General features: G+C 39.8%; 1 protein-coding gene across 2 annotated transcripts; it reads right to left on the reverse strand.

Annotated features, from left to right (window-relative positions):
• Positions 1 to 3,358: 3,358 nt before the first annotated feature.
• Positions 3,359 to 21,322, reverse strand: LOC141999319 (solute carrier family 2, facilitated glucose transporter member 11-like). 2 transcript variants are annotated; one of them, XM_074972616.1, is made up of 12 exons: positions 21,016 to 21,322; positions 20,341 to 20,439; positions 18,216 to 18,376; positions 14,348 to 14,472; positions 13,500 to 13,629; positions 13,152 to 13,300; positions 9,643 to 9,830; positions 7,419 to 7,529; positions 5,696 to 5,797; positions 5,346 to 5,421; positions 4,302 to 4,429; positions 3,359 to 3,962 (listed from the first exon to the last, which is right to left on the reverse strand). In XM_074972616.1, the coding sequence occupies exons 1-12, from the start codon at positions 21,037 to 21,039 to the stop codon at positions 3,756 to 3,758; spliced, it is 1,500 nt and encodes a 499-aa protein (XP_074828717.1). In that variant the 5' UTR covers positions 21,040 to 21,322; the 3' UTR covers positions 3,359 to 3,755. The 2 variants fall into 2 exon arrangements, with proteins under 2 accessions (XP_074828717.1, XP_074828718.1); XM_074972617.1 differs by lacking the exons at positions 18,216 to 18,376; positions 21,016 to 21,322 and having other exon boundaries at positions 3,360 to 3,962; positions 20,341 to 20,430.
• Between the last annotated feature and the right edge of the window lie 871 nt (positions 21,323 to 22,193).

Here is a 22,193-nt window from a genome sequence, read left to right on the forward strand (position 1 = left end):
GAGAAACTGCTGAGCTTGAATTAATATGCAAACTAGATACCATTAACTTGGGTTTGAATAGAGACTGGGAGTGGCTGGGTCATTACACATTTTGAATCTATTTCCCTAAGTTAAGTATCCTTACACCTTCTTGTCAACTGTCTAAATGGGCCATCTTGATTATCACTACAAAAGTTTTCTTCTCCTGCTGATAATAGCTCATCTTAATTAATTAGCCTCTTACAGTTTGTATGGCAACTTCCACCTTCTCTGTATGTATATATATATCCTCTTACTATATGTTCCATTCTATGCAGCCGATGAAGTGGGCTGTAGCCCACGAAAGCTTATGCTCTAATAAATTTGTTAGTGTCTAAGGTGCCACAAGTCCTCCTGTTCTTTTCGCTGGCTCCTATAGTTGTTTTTTCTGTGAATTGGAGCCAAGCAGGAACAAAATTAGGTGGGTCCTTTCTGCCTGACCTTTCTCTGGATTGTTCTAAGAACAAACGTAAGCCTCTCTGGTTGTGAAGGATATGTGGGATAAAAATGGCTCAGGAGAAATGGTCCAGCTCTGAGTTAAGGTTTCATACAAATGCTATAGAGCTAAGACATGGAAAAGGGGTCTTATTTGTGTTTAGAAGAATTATTTTACGCAAGCCATGGCTGGTCTGGAATGGCAGGTTTTTGATGATGGAATATTAATTATTGTTTCTTAACTGATAAAGATGAATCAGACTCCATGGCTTTCTTCCTATGAAGAAGTTCTATGAATTCATTACCTTTTAGTGTATCATCTCTGCTATGCTGTCATTGCTTGCCTATGTATGCCCCTTTTTTGCTCCAAGGGGATTTCTTAGCATGACATGGGAATCTTCATGAAATAATGCTGACAGATTCAGCAATCATTCCTGTGAGCATTTATTCATGGTATTGCTGAATGATGGCGAGCATGATGCGATATTGTACCTCTAGTTCAGAATCTATTGACTGGCATCTTTCCTTATACAGAAATGATAGTGTAGCTTTGCCACATGGGCTCCTTTTGTGACTTCAGGATGAAACAAACGTACTACTTTTTAACATTGGGGTAGTCACGACCATTTTCTGTTTGCTTGATATGATTGTACTGGGCTCCATTATATGCTTTTTGAAATTCCCTTTTTGTTCGTTTATTTTCAGCACAACAAACCAATCTGTTATGGAAACTTGTTTTGTGAATTATAAAAGAACCCAACAAAGCTCTTTCTGTTTCTTCATTATCAGAACTTTGTCCTCCAGTTCTGTGTCTATGAATGTATTTTGGTTTGCACTACTTTGTGAAGAGAATAACTCACGTCTGCGGACCATGTGCTCTTATTGTATGATTGACACGGCTATCCTTGTGCTTGGACAACTTTTGTGTTTAAATTACCTCCACATTTATAGAAATCAAATTTGATCCCACCCTTTTATTCTGTTTGTGTGTCAGTGTGCATTTTTAATTAGTTACCCTACAGTTTTACTACTTTAACACTTCAATTTAACACTAATTTAGGAAGTATCATTTTCACTACTCCTGCTAATAACCACTGTTTTTTGCAAAAGTCAGTTCCATTTCTTGTGGTTGTCTTGTTTTAACCTGGTTCTCAGTAAGGTTGCAAAGTTTCTCATAGCGTGAAAGTCACCGATAGCGTTATTGTCTTGTCTGTGACTTTTTTGTGTGTCTGCGACTCTCCGCATAGCGGTGGCTCTTGTCCCTCATTGGGCTGTGCCGGGCTCCCTGCTCCAGTCGTTGTGACCTTGACCACCAGGTCACAGTACTGCTCAGGTTTGGCCCACCCGAACCTCCATAATTTTTTATCAAAAATTTAGACTCTATTGTGTGAACTGGTCAAATTCACATGACTTACCCTTACTGTGTAGGTCTAGAGCATGGTCTCACCAGACAGCTGATTTCTTTTAAAGAAGATTACTTCCATATTCTTGAAACTTTTGAGTAACTATCTAGTTTGTAGTCCCCCTTCATGCTTCCACTGGACCATAGTGTAGATTCTCAGTGCTCTAGACCTGCTATGCACAATAATGTGGAGTTTTTCACCCTCCGGAAGGAGGGGACAATGTGCCATATTGGTGGTTCTTCCCTTCTAACAGATTTTAGGACATGTACGTGGCTTTTGGTTATTTTCATTCCCTCTGAATCTAAAACAGGAAGGGAAGAGCAGGTCCTTTAACATTTAAATATTTAAACATACTGACATTTATGCTTACCCAATTCACTGTTGAGTAATTCATGACATATATCGCAAATGCATTGAGAAGTGTATTTTGCGCTATACCCGCCCGCCATTCTAGTCATCTGAATACATGTTTCTTAGAAACCTGCTGCCAAAACATGTGCGTTTTTCAGAATTGACCTGTGCTCCAAATATCAGTTCCAGTCAGTTGTCTTGTTAATGTTCCACAGGGCATTGTTTCACTTGCTTGTGAGTAACTGAGACCAGGAAAGTGACTCAGCACCAAGTTGCTCATAGAATGCCATACCATGCCATTCTCAGACATTTCCAAATGTTTTTGTATTGTTTACATTGAATTGAAATATTTTCAGTAGGTCTGACTGGAAAACAAGAACCGTTTCTTAAAAAACTGAGGTTTCAGAATTTTGTTTTCATTTCAATGCAGAAAGAAAACAAGATCTTTTGAAATGCCTTGCCCCCCCCCCCAAAAAAAAAAAGAGAGAGAGCGCTCAGAATAGCTAGGAGCCCAGTGGTAGGTAAGTGTCCCTATAATAGGGCACCTAGGTTCAAATCTCTGTTTCCATCAGTATCTTTCCTTGTCTGGCTAATGAATATTTAATTATTTATACAAAGTTGAGCAGCTCCAACAAAATGAGGAGAGAGAGAGACTGGCGCTCTAGTTCAGTGATTAGAACATTCATCTGGGATATAGAACACCCAGGTTTGAATTCCTGATATAGCCCATTGATTAGGGCAGTCTCCTGACATGTTGGAGACCCAGGTTCAAATCACTATGGAAATCTCATCCTGGATCTGATAAACCTCTGCAAATGGGGCTATTTTCTGTCAAAAAAAACCATTGTCCGTGAACTCCTGGCCAGCCCTCATTGACAGTGACTGGACAAGGTTTAGAATGGTTCGATTAAGTGCATGAGCAAACAGCTGTGTTTGACCCAGTCCAACCTGAATTGTAGGATAGGAAAAATGATGGTACTTCAGGAATACAAACTTAAGTGATATTCTGTTGGTTTTAACATCATTTGGCTCTCAGATTCAGTGTTGCCTATGAGTTACCCATTTTGGATGAAAGTGTGCTCCATCAACATGGTTACTGAGCCATAGGACAGCACAGTCAAAGTGACCAACAGGGTAACAAATTCAGGCATATAAACTGTCTTATTTATTATCTATAATATGTGTGTATATATTGCAAAGCCAAATTGTCCTAGTGTCCTTACAATGGTATTACATGGGCAGAGTTAAAGGTTTGGGTGACTTTAAAAGTATGCAAGTACACATTTGATTTGTTTTTTGGAAACTGGAATCTTAACATGAAATGCACATTACTGTGTAACTAGTGATGGTGTCCATTAGATATTGAAAGACACTCATGTTATAGAATCACATCGGGTGATCTTCTATGAAGTCTGTTTGCACGAAGAAATGAATATGGAATACAGAATAACAGGAGTAAAATATTAAAGCTAACACTCTTTTTTTTATATTCGTCTGTGTGTGACACCCTTTTCTGTCCCTTTAAGAAATTACTCCTCTTCTGTCCAGTCATAACTTGGTACATGAGGTATATTTTTCAGAGGGATTCTCTCCCATGTCCTGGACACATTTCTTCCTGAAATTTAAATGATTGAATTCCTCTTTGATTTCCATGACTGATTTGCCTTTTGTTTCTGGAAGGAACCTGTAGATCAGAATCCATGAGATAGAAATGAAGCCCACAAAAATAAGGAAGCAGAAGGTACCGAGGCTTTTCTGAAAACCAAAAGAGAGAGAAAATAAGTTAACGACCCTTGACTGTTGTAGTTTGGGAATTTTTAAAGCAGATATCTTAATTTCAAATGGTGATCTGGAGGACACATGTGGCACTCTATGAATGGAGCAATCTCTCACTTTTCACCTCCTTGATAAGGGCTAATTTCTGTGGTAATGTCTACCCCTGGCTAGGAAGCAAGGATGTTATGGTTATTCCAAAACCCAGGTTTCCTGATATGCCAGTGTGTTGTGAGGCCATTGCTTTGGCACAGAAATATTCTCCAAATTTTTTTTTTTAATCAGGCACCCTCAAGAAGAGCTCCGTTTAGATTCACTTACCACTACATATGGGAAAATCATCCCGATCACATAGAGTCCTACCCAGTGTAGAGACATGGAAATCACTAATGCGGATGATCTGGATGACTGGGTGAAGAGTTCAGGCATGAGTGGGAATGAAGCTCCAGCTGGAAAGGAAAGGATTTCTCAGAATAATAATTAAATAGTAAAAATAAATGTTTGTTAATTTCTAAGCTAATTTAAATCCCATGAAATTTTAGTGTAAAGTTTACCGATATTAGACTGGATTCCAATTTCACACCAGTTTTAGACTGGTATAACTCCATTGACATCAGTGGCATTACCACGAGTTTACACTGGTCTAAGTGGGGGGAAAAACGAATCAGAGGCATTGAATTCTAATCGTCCATGTGCAGTCAGTAGTATTTTCAGTGGTAAGCTCTTTTTTCTGTCTTTCCAAGTGGAGGAACTCAGCTTTTTTTTCATTGGTAAACTTCCTTTTTTGATCAGTGTCACTTGAAAGAACTTTTCTTGTTTAATTTTTATTGCAGTAAATAGTCTAGCCCCTGACACTAAAGAAGTTATGACAGTGTAACTTATAAAGGTTTGATCCAATCAAGGTCATGCTACTAACATTCACATATAAGAGCCTTTATATTTCATATTTGATCTACAGTGAGATTCTTAAGAGTATATAGTTAGTAGAATTAGCTTCCAAACAAAACCTCCATTGTAAGGGTGTTTCCCAGGCAACACGGAGCAGCTAGAATGGCTCTAGACTGTGTCAACCCCCAGTGTAGGGAGCGTATTGGGAAAGGAAGGGACATGGCTAGAACATGCTGCCAGAATGGCTATTAGACCATTCCTAAGGGTGATGGGATGAATAGTAATACTTACTATTAATCTGCACACCAAACACTGTCTATAATTGTGCAAAATATTATAAATATTATATTTTATATTATATTGAATTTAATTTGTTCAGATATCAGTATATAGCCCCTTTATGTTAGTATATTTAGATTATTCATTCTTTTTCCAATCTCTCTCTCTCTCTCTCTCTCCTCACATCTATGTACTAACCTGGTCCAGTTGCAAAGATGATAATCAACAAGAAAATTAGAGCAATACTGAAGTAGGGCATCCAGAAGAACTGATGCTAAAGGGGAAGACAAAGGGACAATAGACCGTGTTTGTTAATACCTTAATAGACTTCCATGCTGATTTCTTGCCAGCATGGTTTGGAAAACCTTAAGGAGTCTCAGCCTGAAGAAAATTTTCTCTCCTTTTTTGGAGGTGACTGTTCTGAAAATCACAAATAGAATATTTAAGAACTAACTGAATGAATGCTGTAGATATTTGTTCTTGCAGACAAGAATCCCAACTAGGGAAGTTATTGGTCAAGGACACAGAGAAAGGGAATGTTTCTTTACCTGCAGGGAGAGAGTTGTTGTGAGGACCATGAGCATCAAAACCATCAGTCCGTATCCCCACAACAGCAGCATCCTTCTGCCACATTTATCAATGATGAAGCTCTGAAGGGCACAAAATGCAAAAATGCAAAATGCAAAAGACACTAAAACTACTTTTCCTATTTGTCTTTTATTTTGATATTCTTCACCAGGATTCATCTGTCTTGTGTGTAATAGGTCCATGAGCTTGTAATCAGGTTCGACTTCATTGGGCTTTTCTATATCCTAGAATTATATTTTGGTTAGGGATGCTGGCATATGCCCTTCTGTCTTTTTCCTCTTCCTGTGTCTGACTTCCCATGAGGCCCCTGCCAATATGAAAACTAGAGCTGTTCAGGAAAAAAAAATCCCTACAAAAAGTTTCAAGGAAAATGTGTTACGTAATCACTATGGTTCAATAAGCTATTTGGCCTCATCAGGCAAATCTCCATTCTGAACGCAGTATCTTACTCTGCTGCCTCAAAACTTCCTTAATGGCTAGAGGTTGCCTTAATGGGTGAAGCTAGACAAATTTATATCTGAAATAAGGCACAAATTGTTAACAATGAGGGTAACTAACTATTGGAACAATTTACCAAATGTTGTGGCAGCTTCCCCATCAATGGAAATGTTTAAATCAAGATTGGATGTCTTTCTTAAAAGATATGCTGTGGTTGAAACAAGAACTAATTCAGGCAAGTCCTATGTCCTATGTTATGCAGAAGGTCGGACTAGGATTATAGTGGTCCCTTTTGGCCTTGTAATCTATGAAAAACAGTACTAGTAGTCCCATTGTGCCAGCAGCTCTTTCTTGTGCAGAATCTCTCTCTTCTCTAGTTTTCACTGATTCCAAATATTTTTCAAGCAAGTTCCTAATGGAACTGGCAATTGGTGTCCCTCTCAAGTGAAAGGAGACATGGAACAGAAATGATGTCCTTTTCAGGAGCCCATTCTGCTCTTCCTGTTGTGTAGATGCTCCCTAGAACTTCTAGAAAGGTGAATTCCATTGAATGAGCTCTCTTTGAATAGACACGAAGTGGGATCATGGGGTGAGCTAAGTATGTAAGTGAAGAGATTGTCAGAGATAGAATCAGGGGCACATATCCTGAGGTTAAGAGGATCGAGAGGTCTGGTCCTCACCTTTGCCTCAATGCTACTTTGATCAAGAACTTAAACTCAGCCTTCAAACTGGCCCAGAGTAAAGAGTTGAAGTTCTTCTACCACATCTTCTTTTCACTTGCCAAGCTTCACCATACCTCTCAGGGAGCTCCCCCTATTTTGTAGATGTTCCAGTAAATTGTGTTACTACCAGCTGGGGATGCAATGTCCTTTATGGATATGAATGCCAGAGCTTTTTTAAAATTATAATTTCCCTCCATTGCACTGCCACTAGCAGAGGTCCTCCAGTGAGAGCAATGGTGGAAGCGCTAGTGTAGGCAAGGCACTAGTGTCTGCTGCTGTTTATTCCGCCATGTCATCTGAACTTGCTTTGACTAAGGTTAGATCACATGGAGATAGAAATGCTGGCACCTTGTCTATACTCGACTACCTGATGCAGTCAAAGAACAAGAGAGAAGCCCACTACTTCATACTGGAAAATCCTTTTGCAGAAATAGAGCCTCCCTTTTCATTGATTCAGAGAACTATCCACCACCCAGGTTATGGAAATTTTACATATGCCAACTCCCACTGCAAGGTGACTTACACACATTATGGAGGCGCAGAACTCACAGATCCCAGCTCCCAGAGATATGTAGGGGATACGATCTTCAGTAAATCCAGCTGTACGGAACACATCAAAGGCATAGAAATAGATCTGGGAAATGTAACAAAAGAAATAGTTGAAAAAAAAATCACTGAAGCACACCTGTGCAAGACTGTTTATGAGTAATGGGCCAGGTAGCAGAAAGTGTGTGTCTCACTCACTAACCTGGTTTGTACTTAATAATCTAGTTAATATTGAGCTCTTACTCTAACATTTATGTCAAGTTGTTTATGTGGGAACAGATTTTAATAGTTTCAGTGGAAGATTAGTTTCAGAGTAACAGCCGTGTTAGTCTGTATAAGCTATTACCAGCAGGAGAGTGGGGTGGGAGGAGGTATTGTTTCATGGTGTCTGTGTATATAATGTCTTCTGCAATTTCCACAGTATGCATCCGATGAAGTGAGCTGTAGCTCACGAAAGCTCATGCTCAAATAAATTGGTTAGTCTCTAAGGTGCCACAAGTACTCCTTTTCTTTTTAGTGGAAGATTAGTTACCTAAAGAGCTTTCCAACTTTGTGGACATAATGAAAGTCCATTACTTTGCCAAGTCATAAAATCAGGAGCTGGGGAATTACAAGCTGTTTGAGTATTTTTGGCTCAAGATAGTAATAGAAAAATATTATGATCCTAATCCGTGTTCAACTTCCATTCTGAGCTGTGTAAAGTTTGCCTGTCCTTGTAAGGCATAAACCCCTCACCGCCAGTGTAAATGGAAAATTGAGAATCAGGAGAAAGGAATTGAAGGGTCAAAACCCCTTCCCCGCTTTCACGCACAGCTCTCTTTGAAATTCAGGGGAGTTGCACGTGAATGAGGTGAGTAGGATTGAGTCCCAGACATTCAACTGCAGACTTGCAAAATGTCACAGATTCCCATAGTGCAAATGTACAAAGCCTACTATGCTTAGAACAGAGTCTCAGTTGGTGTAAATTGGTGTAACTTCATTGAAGTCAATGGAGCTGAACTGATTCACACCAGCTGAAGATCTGGTCCAATTTTTCTGCCTGCAGAAGGAAGAAAAATTGTATCCTTAACCGCGATAATAATAAAAGTAGGGCAGCAGTTGTTTACAGTTAGGCAGGTTTCATGAAAGCTTCATACCTATAGCTTCCCATTCTGCAGTGGCCTTAAGAGTTTTGGGGGAAAAAAGTTAGTGCAACAAACCAGTGGAACGTTATTATGTTGAAACACAGAACTCACGGTGCCCAATGGTCTTGAAGACTTACACAGGAACATAAATATCGCCATGTTGGGTCTAACCAGCCTGGTATTCTTTTACTGATAGTGGCTAATAGTAGATTCTTCAGAGAAAGGTGCAAGAGTTCATTTGGGTATAATCTCTCAAAATCAGTTCCATGCCACTACAGGGGCCTTGGGCATTGGTGCAGTTCTCTGCCTGTAGCACACAATAGTTTAGTCTCTGGAGGAGGATTGTAATACTTAAATTTAATCCAGGTTATTGGGGGTCAATGTAGAGGTAGCTGGGTGGGGGGAGGACAGATTACATGATCTGCTGGTTCTTTCTGGCCTTAAACTCAGCCTAGGAATCCCCGTAATGGACAATTATAGTATAAACTGCCCGTAGCAAAAGATTCTTCCTAATCCCCATCACTTAGTTGCAGATTTGTGTCCTCAAGCATGAGGGTATATATAACTCTGTAAATTACAAATATATATACTGAACTGAGGATGTTTTCATTGTCCATATAAATGTCAAATCATTTTTTAGTCTTACTAAATTCTTGGACTAAGTGATATTACGTGGCAGTGAATTGAGTGCATTATTATGCATTTTTTCAAATACAGTGTAATCCCTTTATCAGTTTTAGATTTCTTTCCTTTCAAATGAATCTTTTACTCCTCCTACTATTAAGTGTGCATATTGTAATGGACTTCCCCTCCCATTAACTAGAGTGTTGGTGGATGTGGTTTGAAAGAGGTTAGGGGATTGGAAAATGTAACAAATGCTTTGTTGGACTGTGTACTTGTCTGTACCTTTAGGGGAGGCGGGTGCTGTTTTGTGTCAGGGCTTTGGCTGCATTAAAGTTTGCGGAATCTTTATACTATGTGAGCTCGCCTCATATCTTTGAATACATCTGGTATTACAATGTGTTGCTTCCTCAGTGATGACTTATAATAACGTTTAAAGTGAGGCGAATACTTAACTGCATTGATACCACTAAGCTGCATGGTAACAACAACAGTGATCAATAAATACAACTGAAATCGCAAGGATCGGTCTTTTAGGAGTTCCAGGACGTTCATGGGTTTGATTTTTTTTGTTGTAGCCTGCTCCTTCACCATATCATCTACTGCTCCTTGATGATTCCCTTCACCCCAAAGCTGCTTCAAAACTGTAAAGGAAAAACTCTCAAAATTATTAGGCAACAAACAGATAAACCCATTAAATTTGTTCGTTGATGTTTTTTCGCCAGCCTTCCAGTCCTTTACTAACTGATCAGTGGATTCATCCAGTCCTCCCATGCGTGGCCATTGATCAGTTAGTTAGAATCCTTTCTCCTTCTAGGTGCTGAGAGAATCCAGATCTTTTGAACTTGGGTTGGAAGCAGAGAAGAAGGGAGGAGTGAACACTAGATCTGTGACATCAACCCACCTGTACTATGGATTAGGCTATGTCAGTGTTTTCCAAACTTGGGACGCCGCTTGTTCAGGGAAAGCCCCTGGCGGGCTGGGCCAGTTTGTTTACCTGCCGCGTCTGCAGGTTCGGCCGATTGCGGCTCCACTGGCTGCGGTTCGCCGCTCCAGGCCAATGGGAGCTGCGGGAAGCAGCGGCTGGTACGTCCCTCGGCCCATGCCACTTCCCGCAGCCCCCATTGGCCTGGAGCAGCAAACCACGGCCAGCGGGAGCCGTGATCGGCTGAACCTGCGGACGCGGCAGGTAAACAAACCGGCCCAGCCCGCCAGGGGCTTTCCCTGAACAAGCGGTGTCCCAAGTTTGGGAAACACTGGGCTATATAATGTATAAGTGGGTGCGGGGTCAGACAACCATTGATCTTTTCCGCATCATTTACTTCCTGCACTTGTAGTGGCTGCTACCAGAAACAGTAACTATTATTAATATCATCACTGGACCAAAATAAGATGTGGAAGTATGTAAATCTAAAGCAGCCTAAGTTTATAACAATTTAGAATCAACTCCATTAGACTCTCACCCACTTTCTAATGTATAACTTACATTCCGTATACATTACCTCTGAATTTGGGCCACTGAATCTCAGAGAATCTAAGTTGGTATAACTTGTACACAAGGGGTGGGAAGAGATGCAAGAAAAATGCTTAATAGGAGGGTTAATCTAATTAGTTTTAAATTAACATTAAGGGTACAGCCTACTTATTCGCACCTTCTTTCATCTCTTTGATGTGTATTATACACCGTCTTCAACTCAAAGGTAGAGAAGGGGGGCCAAACTGAGAAATGATGTGTAACGATGTGTAATTTATGTCCGTCAGTAGATTGAGTTTCAAAGAGTCTAATTTTCTCCAAGGGAGTGTGAGCAGAAATCTGAAATGATGCGTACATTAGGCCTCCGTAGACTAATTTAGTCTCCCTTTGACCAACTTTCACACATTGTATAGATTTCTAAGGGTGTTTAAATTGGTCTACTTTACACAGGGAGGGAGGTGGAAGATCATTGATTTACACTTGATTCATCTCTGAATTTGGCTTGCAGTCAAAGTTTTTCTTGGCATTTTTTTAACTTACCATTAAGATCTTAATTCTATAATCTTAGAAATCTTAATTCTATACCATTACTTCTAGTGAAAATAGAACCATTAAACTTTACCACAGATCTCCTATTTTATAAGTATAAGGGAAAATGTGGTAATTTTTGTGGTAATGTCTTTTGTAAATGTTGTGTTTATTGAGGGGTAGCCATTAAAAAAAAAAACACAGAAAAAAGCTCTCCGTTCTTGGTACTCAAATACCTTTAGATGATTACCATGTTTCTAGTCTCTCTCTAGGTATTTCTTAAATAAACTATATATTTTTATCACTTTTAATCTTTCCTCAAACCCTCCCGCCCCAGTCTGTCATTTTTGTTGCTCTTTTCTGTACTCCTTTCAATTTGTCAATATTTCCTGGTGTTGAGATATTCAGTTTTGCGAATCATATTAATTGAGTAGTAACACCAGGACCAGATGGAGCAGAGGGTGATTCCTTTCTGCTTCATAATTTAAAGACACGTTTTTTCCCCCCACCCCCTCCAGCCAGAGCACATAGCAACCACAATATCTTGCTTACTGCACCACTATCATCCATATGTCTCTTTTGGCATTTCTTTTTACTAGTTTTCTTCTTCATTCACTATTGAAATAGTTTTTTCCACCATGGGCTATATTAACTTATAATTTTTCCCTTGTATAATTTTCCCTTATTTTTATTTCACACCAATATTTCTAAGCCTTCTTTACTATTTCTCTGTGCTCACTGGTGTTCAGAACGCTAAGAGGGTATTCTCTCTAAATCTCTTCAACTTGCTGTTCCTCAACCTCCAGATAATTAAGGAAGATATTAAATAGCTAATCTGTTCATCCATCCACATCTGATCCATTGTTCCATCATTATAATGCATATTTATCAAAGTATGCAGTGAATAAGTCAATTACTCAATCCATCAGTCAGTTCTTATGTCATTGTTTGATGGATTGCTCCACCATGCTTTCTATTAAACCCATCCATTGCCCTGTCACTCTTTAATTGAATCAGTAAATATAGGACCATCCGTTCAGTCATCCACACTTCAGCTTATGTGAAGATGCACATGAACTTTGTTCCCTATCAGGTGTTGATAATATCAGTAGCTGTCCTGTTTTAAGAGAAACGTAGAACCCTGACCTCTTTTTGCTCCCTACTTTACAGCAGTTCCTCATTTAACAATATCTTTTCTGCTCCCTTTCACAATCTCCACACTGTTGGTGTGAGCGCCCTTTCCCTTCCATTTCCTGCTGTCTGAAATTATCTTCTCTTACTTCTCTGCCTCATTCATTTGCTTTTTTCTCAAATGTCATTTTTTAAATTTTTTGCTTGCCTATGCCTGTTCGTTTCTCTCTTTTTCTGTTGTTGGCTTTATTATCAAATTCTTTAACTTATCTAGTGTCTATTAGGATAGTATTTTGGGATACCATTAGTATGAAAGACTATACAAAATAAAGGTGTCTGATTTCAGCTGGCTTTAAAAAAGTGTTTAATTTTAAATACATTCATAGATATCTCAGTTGATTATAGTTACTACCTATTAGTTTGCTGTGCAATGTTGTTGTTGACTAGTAGGTTATGCAGAAAAATATTTACCTTCTTAACAAGAAAAAAGTTACCGCTCAGAAAACACACAGATCTGTTCAATAGTAAGATACCATTCTTACCCTGTCACTTTTCTGACTATAACCACAACTCAATATAGCATTAATGTTAATTTTTGCACTAGTTATATATCAGAGTAAAGAAATGATGGCCACTAATTTTAATAACAATGTTAACCCCCACTAATACTTGTATCTGAACTGTCTTGATGACAGCATTAAGGAAGTACAGTGTAGAAGTGGTATTTTGTTTTTTCAAAATGTTGTGTAATCCTTTCCTCTTCCAAGATTCCAGCTTGAGTAACTGGACAGAAGTTAGGAAAAAAGCAGTGAGTTAAGGTGGTCCATGTTACCTTTCTGGCAGCCTTCCATGTCTCCCTTTTGCATCAGTAGGTAGGGTGGAGACTCAGGGAAGAATGGGAGAGTGACCAGCTGCACCAATGCTGCGATTCCACTGATAGCCATCAGTAAAGGCCACAAGGATTCAGTTCCTAAAAGCTCACTAGAGAGAATAGGTTAAAACAAGAACCAAAAGAACCCCAAACAGTTCTGGGAAACTTACCAAATGTTTTTGAGTGATAAATAGGGAGACTGAATTAAACTATATGGGATAACAATGGATAGATAGAGAATGAATAGAAAGATATCCCCCACCTCCGGTCCCAAAAATTTAGATGTGAAGATAAATACGTTTATTTTACCTTAGTCCTGCAATTTGCCCTAAGCATTTCCCCATGTTCGCAAAAAGCAAGACAGTGACACTTGTAAATCCACGCAGCTTCTTAGGGGAAATTTCTGCCACATACTGGCCATGTAAACTGCAACCCACACCTTGAATAGGGGAAAAGAGGAAGGACAAGTTTGTTTAAAAGAAGGAAAATGTAACTGAAGTCCCACTGAAATTAGTGGGTTTTGCCATTAACTTTTATGGAAGTAGGATCAGTTCTGTGCTCCATATCACAAACTAATGTTAAATGGAGGATTCTTCTGTTTGAGTGGAAATTAAGAAAGATCAAAACTCTTTTTAAAATAAAAAAGAGGATGAATTCTGGTTTACTCTTTAAAAAAAAATAAGAAATCTAACTGAAGTTGTTCCTATATTCTGTGTAGTCAGACTGAGATGTAATTTTGATAACCATACCTAGGGATAAAAGATATAAGAGGCAAACAGTTTCAGTCTGGGCAGGATACTAGCAGTACGAAGTGAACATTTTATTTAGTTATTATTTTATTATTTGCAAGCCTGCAATATTTCTGCTGTCAGCTTTATTACCCATTTTTTTTAAGTTCACTCTTCCAACGTGTTTCCCCTTAGCCTGGAATATTATTATGTGGAAAATAGTCTCAAGCAATCAAATGCATTCTCTTATATCTTTCTCTTAACCCTTTTATCCAATATCCTTTGGGTTATCCTCTCTTTTCTTCCCTATAACAATTTATTGACCCCTTTCATTTTGACACTTAGGAATATTGATCCTGCCTCTGGCTTACAGCCTTGCAGGGGGATCCCAAGTGATTATTATACAAGTAGAAATCAAACACAACCTACCTGAATTAAAACCACAAAGGAAACGTCCAATCAAAATCATCTCAAAGGACTTTGCCATCTTACTGAAGCCCCAGGAAAATGCAGCTGCTATCAGAAGCAGGTTATTGAACATTAGACATTTCTTTCTGGAACAGCACATAAGAGACTTTCATAAAACTGGCAACACCATCTCTCTCTTGCTTTCCCCAAATACCCTCTTTTTATCCTCTGAATACACAGATAGTGGTGACTTTATCATTGAATCAAGAATTTGCAAGTGGGACCTAGCAGTTGCTTATGCCGGGCTGTTGAGCCATTACTTAAATTGATACTGAAATTGGTGTAATCCAGTGATTCTCAAACTTTTGTACTGGTGACCCCTTTCACATAGCAAGCCTCTGAATGCGACCCCCTTATAAATTAAAAACATTGTTTATATATTTAACGCCATTATAAATGCTGGAGGCAGAGCAGGGCTTGGGGTGGAGGCTGACTGCTTGTCACCCCCCCCCATAATAACCTCATGACCCCCTGAGAGGTCCCAACCCCCAGTTTGAGAACCCCTGGGTAATCTAAGCGTAAAGTAGACTATTCCACTGTATATGGGAACACTTCAGTCAGGTAAAGCAGAGACTATAATGAAAATTTTGAAATATTATTTCTTCAAAGATACCCATCCCAGCAGATCTCCCACTCATGGATCTGTGCCATTTGCTGGGAATTCTTTAAGTTCAAAGTTCTGAGATTTTGGTTTCTCAAAGGGTATCTGGCACTATCCCTGCAGAGGAACCCCACAGTGCTCTCCTAAACGGTTCCTTTCTGAACACAGTTTGTGAAGGACACATCCCCTACAGTTAAAGTGTCTATATCCTTTACCTGTGTTTGAATGTCAGCCTCCTTTATTTAAAAAGAAAAAATATTGAGGCACTTACTCATACCTGGATTAGGTTGCCAACAATCCTGGCAACACCCGTGATCTCCACACCCCCTCAAAAATTTTTTGTTTAATCTTCATTTTTATTGGTGCTATCTGTGCTGATTGATGATCCTCATTGATGCTAGCAGCTATGCTGTATCCGTGAACTTTGACCCATTCTTTTCTTTGGCCTTTTACACTCTTTTGTGCCTCCCTCCTCCACCCTTCCTCTTATGCCTGCTAAGGGGAGAAGAATCCCAGCAACTTCAGGAAGCATTCTTAATGCGGTCATATCTCATTCCCCAAGGACATGCACATTTAGCCAGCTTTTACAGGAAGAAGGCTTGGGATGATTTACACCTGGTTGCCTTGGGCGTCTGAGTCCTCAGTATTATCCAATAGGGACTATAACATCTGATTGATAGAAATTCTCAGGGGTGAAAGTAGGCCGTACGGGCCAGTATGGCGTACCGGTAAGAAGCAGGTACTGGCCCGTACGCAGCCAACATTAAAGCGCTGCCGCAGGGCTGCCGACAGGGGGAAAAGGGGCAGCCGCCCCAGGGCTGGCGATTTAAAAGGGCCCGGGGCTCCCGGCTGCCGCTACTATTGCAGTGGCCGGAGCCCCGGGCGGCACAGGCCAGGCAGCGTGGATGGGCTGGCTGGGGGAGGCCCGGCCCCCATACCGGTAAGAATTTAATATTACTTTCACCCCTAGAAATTCTGTACAATTAACTATCCCTCTCAAGGATGCTAAAATTGAACAGTATAATGAGGACATACATCAGAAAATCCATCTCCCAGGGAAAAAAGGCATGTGGTCTATACCACTGGATGAAAGGAGAGATTTTTATACTAGATACTCCCTGACACTCATTCAACCTAGTCATTCTGAATTTGAGAGCTCAGTTTTTCTTACTTTTAAAATGTCATGGTAATATTCTATATTCCTTCCAAAGACACTGCTGAAGTTCCGCCTTAGTCATCCATGGCTCTACTCTTTCTAAGAGACCATGTGTGCATGATTGTGGCTGAGTCTCTTGTTGCTATAATCTGACCAAGCTGCATCTCAAGGTCATATTGAGGCTGATTTGATGTGAAACTTGCTGTGGTAGCAAGCCTGCAGTCAGTTCCATCCAGGAGATATTCAGAGCTCTGTGTGTGTGTGTGTGTGTGTGTGTGTGTGTGTGTGTGTTTCATTGAGCAGAATTGCTTAGATTCCACCTCTAGACAAGGGTGACGATTAGGTCTATTGGTGTTATACAACCTCTTTATGAATAAGCTTGGGGCCTCCAAATTCTCTTGCCTTCTAGGAATTTTAATTTTTCAGGATGTCTCTATTTTTCCTTTTACTGCTTTAGTTTTTATATATATTTCTGAGTCCCCATATGTTATATGTATATACTGTGTATATACTTAAAAAACCCTAGAAAACTCAAAGACATTTTATCCTTTTATAAATGTTTTCCTTTCTAAAAAGAAAAAAGAAAAGGAGTACTTGTGGCACCTTAGAGACTAACCAGTTTATTTGAGCATGAGCTTTCGTGAGCTACAGCTCACTTCATCGATGAAGTGAGCTGTAGCTCACGAAAGCTCATGCTCAAATAAACTGGTTAGTCTCTAAGGTGCCACAAGTACTCCTTTTCTTTTTTCTTTTTACGAATACAGACTAACACGGCTGTTACTCTGAAACCTTCCTTTCTAAAGTAATTTACACCTTGAATAAATTTCAAGCTACCTTTTATAGTTGTTCTTTTTCCACTGTGTGAAAAGGATGAAAAATGAAGTAGTGCCTGATACCTATGTTTCATTGCAGGGCTGGCTCTCTACAGCTTTGAGACTGGATTGTTCCCATCCTGGCTTTATGCAGGGCCACAGGCCCAAGAATGGGTGATTGCCAAAAACAGTTCAAAAGCTTGTCTCTCTCATCAGCTGAAGTTGGTCCAATAAAAGATATTACCTCACCCACCTTGTCTCTGTAACTGGAGGTAAGTAATTTTCCCTTGGACATTTCATAAATATGTATTTTATTTTCTAAATCCTTCTTAGTTTAGGGCTTTTCCCCCTAGAAACATAACAGCTCCTCCTGAGCCAAACCCATTACTGGATATTATGTTTTCTGGTCATGCGAGTATAGTGCTCATGAAAGAGATTATATTTGATGGCAGTGAAATATGGAATATCCTGTTTATCTACTGAACAGATACATCAGGCAGTGGAAGTTTCTCTGCCCTATTCCACTAACATACCTTCACCATGTTTTGGAGGGACCACTTCTCAGGGTGCAAAGAGGAGCTGTATCTCCATTTTAATTCATTCCTTAGTTTCTACTGAGACTTCCAAGAAAGGTGCTAATTTGTGCCAGTTAAGATTATCAAATAAAGGTAAATATAATAAAGTCAGTTAAACTATGCTGATTTACAGGAGCTAAGGAACCTAATGTATTTGTTTTGAATTTAAAAGTAATGGACAGTAATTTCCCTGTCAATGTATGTAGTACATTTGTTCTTGTATCCTTTTGATCAGGCAGGATTAGTCAGACCTCCCTTTGGAGAAGGTCAGTGCCCTTTGTTAATTCACTGGCAGGATGAAAGTGGAGTAACATGAAGTATTCCATTCCAGAAGCTGATTCACTTACTATTGCAGCATTGACAGCAATCAAAATCTTGTTTCCTGCATGGGATGGCAGAGCACTAGCTAACAGACCAATTTTACAGTCAATTTTAATCTACATTTTTTTGCGAAGGTATTAATCAGTATTGTGGACTGAACACTTGGATAAAAGAGGGAAATAGGGAACTGTCACTGAAATATATTCATTAATTGGAGGGATGGTGTGAAATAATGCAACACTTTGGCTAGAAAAATATAGACTGTTCTTCCTTTCTATAGGGACAATTGTCTCAAAGCCAAACATAATTTTTCTACTTTGTTATAGGGGACAGTTTTTAAAAGTGCTTTTTACTTGATACAGACTTTCCATATTTTGCAGACAGGTATCTTGAGCTGATGGTTCCCAAGAATCCCCCAATGCTAAAGGTAGAGACAATGAAAGACCACAGTAATATGAGGGTCTGCTCATTGATGACAGAATGGTATCGCTCTTGCCAAGTGTCATTGATGAAGTTCTTGATGTACTAGAAAGAAAAATTGGGGGGGGGGGGGGAGAAGGAGTTTCATTACCAATTATACTGATCATAAGTGTGACAAATATGATAATATCCAGTACAAAACTTATTGAATTAAATAAAACTTCATTGGATTAAGCTGAAGTATTTTAGGAGATCAGTGTATTAATGCAAATGTTTATGTACTGTTGAGGGATTATATGTATTTCTATGGGGCTGGGGCACGACAGCCCAGGAACTAAGAATAGTGAGGTGTAGTTAGACACATTCACTCAGGTTGTAACACCTCCAATGAGCTACCATCACCTCGAGAAAGGCTTGCATATACTGGTTCAAACTGGATTCTCCAGGGACCAACAGACAAAAGATTTTTGGTTAAATAGCCTGAGCTAAAACTGTCTCATGGTCTTCTTTCTAATCCAGCAAATAGACTGGACCTCCAGCCCATGGGGAGCCCCAATCTTTATGGAGGGGTGGGAGGTCTTTGGGCTACTGTGGTCCCATAAAACTGAAAATTCTTGTTCTGAGCAAAAACATTTGCATTTTAGTGATGAATGGGTGACTACAGGAAAAACCCCTGTGTGAGGTTTGAAGAACTGTTCACTTGCCAGGGCCCTTGTTGGAGTTGGGGTGATCTCTGGTAAGCTTATTAATATGCATGTAGGTGCTTTTATTGTTTTAATGTATTCTCTGTAATGCTTTTACCTTAAGAATAAGCATGCTTGCTTATAAAGAGCTGTGTGGTAACCTGTAACTGTTGGCAATTATAGTGGTGTTTGTCTCTGAAGACAAAGCAGAAGTGCCGATGCTGGTCATGTAAGCAGTCTGCCTTGCTGGGGGGATATCCTGGTGTAAGCAGTGGGCTGTGCAGCCTGGAAATATTTTGGTCAAGTGGGGGAGAGACACATCTCTGCCTAAGAAAGCTGATGCCTGAGGAGCTGGGACCCTACACTGGGTGCCCTTGCTGGACCATGGAGGGGGATTACAGATACAGATGCCCTGAACTGTGACAATAAGGTCTTTTATTCTATCTAAAAATTCTAGGTCTAAAAATTCTAATTTAGAAAAAAAATTATATTGTACGTTGAACCAATTCTTTCCATATTCTGAATTATCTTCTTTCAGCTGAAATATTATAATGAAGTTGGTATGGGAGATGAAGGCACTTACTTAGCTATAATAGTTCAGTGCTTAGACTTTAATTTGTACATTGAGTTTCACTCTGTATCTTTGCTTCTTTCATGTTCTAGTTACTATAAGAGACACTTATGCCATCAAGACCCATATGAGACTCCCATTAGTAGGGATACATGCAATGAAATAGACGCTTTTTAAAGAGTAGCAACTCACATGAGCCTTCACCTTCTAGTAAAAGTCTCTGGTGTGGTTAGTCTTCTGTTCTTTTAGAAATGTCCATGATCCTGAGTAAATTCTGCTAAGTTGTCATCCTTTGGGGTTTTACAAACTATTCTTACTGTTCTTCATGGACAGAATGAGAACGGAAGGAGTTGAGGAAAGAATTTCAAGGTGTCTTGAAGAACATCCCCAGGCCAGAACCTGACACTACTGTAGGATTCATACAAGGTTCATGCGCTTGGCAACATTCAGGGCACACCCGGAGTGTTGTGCTGGACCTGTGCGCACACAGCTCCTCTCAAGGGCATCAACCTTGGAATCTCGCCCAAATGACATGAACCGTGGGAAGCCTCTCAGGACTGGGCTCAAGGCCCGAGATCAAGGAATGCGGTAGATAGAAATTGGTAAATAAGAATGTTAAACAAAGCCAGTGTATTCCTTTTATCTGTTGGAGAATGTAATGCGCGGGGGGAGAGAAGGAATAAAGGGGAAGGTGGAAAGCTGACAGGCAGAAGCCTGTTAGCCGACCAGCTTGCTTGCTTGCTAAAAGCTGTGTTCCGTCTTGTCATTGAACCGCCACACACTATGAATTTAGCTGTAGAGGATGCTATGCTTACCATGGAAGGATAGCTGATCATGGAAACTTGGAAGCCATATGAGAAGGTTCCACCAATTCCCAATACAAAAATCATTGGATATAGTTTCCGATACTGAACCTGGAAGATAGAAGACAAGTTTTTGGTATGTTCAGAGTGTTCTTGGCCTTGCTGCCTCATCCTTGCACATACAAAATTCTTAGAAATATTGTATTAACAGGGGATTTGAACAACAAATCATTCCTTGAAATGCTAAAATATATACCTTAAAAAGCTCTTTAAATTAGAGGGATATTTCTCAGTGTAAGTGTTCTTCAGCTGCATGTGACTGTCAAATATAGGTATTCAGGGCTTGAAAATATTTATTTTGTTTTCTAACTTTGGGTCACTAATTACATTGAAATGAATAACTGAACATTCTTCACTGATTGCATATCTCTGAAAATAGGATAATATAAATTTAGAACAATAAAATTTTGGGAACAAACAGTGTCAAGTACCATATTTCCTTTTCTGATTTTGGGAAAAAAGTGTTAAAATGACTAAATTATTGAGTTTGATTGTCGCTCTAGAAGTACAGGGAGCATGAAAATGAACAGATCCCTCCCAATGTTCTCCCTTTTCCCTGCCCCCCTGCTGGATTTTTAGATATAAATGAGAAGTACTTGGTACATAGATAAATGACAGAGAACTCACCAAGTCTGAGAGAGAGCTGCCCATCTTCAGGGTAAGAGTTTTCTTAGCTCTTTGTTTTGTGGCAGGTCTCTTGAATTAGCAGTCTGGTTGCAGTTGTTCCTCACTAAAATTGTATAATCCAGGCACTAAAAGAAGCTTGTCCATTTGGACCAGTCAAAGTTAAATTTGACTTCGTATTGTTTGCTTTGCATTATTTTCTTTCATGCCCATTGCATAAGGTTCAGAACATTTAAAATGTGTCTGTGTTCATTCTGTATCCTCTTGTAGGGAGATATTTCTCTCCAACTATGAAAGTGTGTTGCCCTTTGTTCATAGACTAGAAACTACAAAATTAATTGTATGCCTAGTAAGTGGTAGCTGTTAATATTTGATTACATAAGAGACATCTGGCTTTGTTTGTTAAAACTCAAGGATTTAGGAAATGATTAATCCTGGAAAGAGACAAGGTGGGTGAGGTAATATCTTTTATTGGACCAGCTTCTGTTGGTGAGAGAGACAAGTTTTTGAGCTTACATAGAGTTCTTCCTCAGGTCTGGCAAATATACTCAGGGCTTGTCTACACTTAAAACACTGCAGCAGCTACTCTGCCTCCCTGAGATGCAATAGCTAGGGCCTGGTCTACACTACAAAGAGGTTGATGCAAGGCAGCTTACATCGACCTAACTCTGTAAGTGTCTAAACTAAAATGTTGCTCCGACTAATGTAATTTGCCCGCTATGCCGACTTAATAACTCCACCTCCAAGAGAGGCGTAGCACTTAGGTTGATGTAGTGTCAGTGTAGACGCTGTGACTTACGTCAACTTCAGTGGCCCCAGGAGACATCCCACAATGCCCCACTATGACTGCTCTGGTCACTGTTTTGAACTCTGCTGCCCAGTGGCCAGGTATACAGGTATGTGCACCTCCCCTCTAAAGCCCTGCACATTTTTGAAATTCCATTTCCCGTTCACTCAGCATGGAGCGCTGACCATTCTGGCTCCACGCTGCAGACACTCTTGCCTGGAGTATAAAGGAGGTGGTGAATCTCCTGGGTCTGTGGGGAGAAGAGGCTGTGCATGTACTGCTCTAATCCTGTAGCAATGTCTCCCTCTGTCTCCCATTTGTATGGCCCAGGTGCCCTCTCTGAAAACCCACTTGGGAAACAGCTGATGAGTCACAGGTGCACTGGCATCTTCCT

This window comes from Natator depressus, chromosome 15, assembly GCF_965152275.1.
Source record: "Natator depressus isolate rNatDep1 chromosome 15, rNatDep2.hap1, whole genome shotgun sequence".
NCBI lineage: Eukaryota > Metazoa > Chordata > Testudines > Cheloniidae > Natator > Natator depressus.

What these genes read in the sequence shown, in the direction of transcription:
- LOC141999319 (XM_074972616.1), bottom strand. Translation starts at nt 21,039, where the DNA reads ATGGGCAGCTCTCTCTCAGACTTG. An exon ending in CATGGAAGGCTGCCAGAAAG is followed by an intron (nt 9,831 to 13,151) that starts GTAACATGGACC and finishes TTTCCTTTACAG; the next exon opens with TTTTGAAGCAGCTTTGGGGT. An exon ending in CAACAACTCTCTCCCTGCAG is followed by an intron (nt 5,422 to 5,695) that starts GTAAAGAAACAT and finishes CTTCCCCTTTAG; the next exon opens with CATCAGTTCTTCTGGATGCC.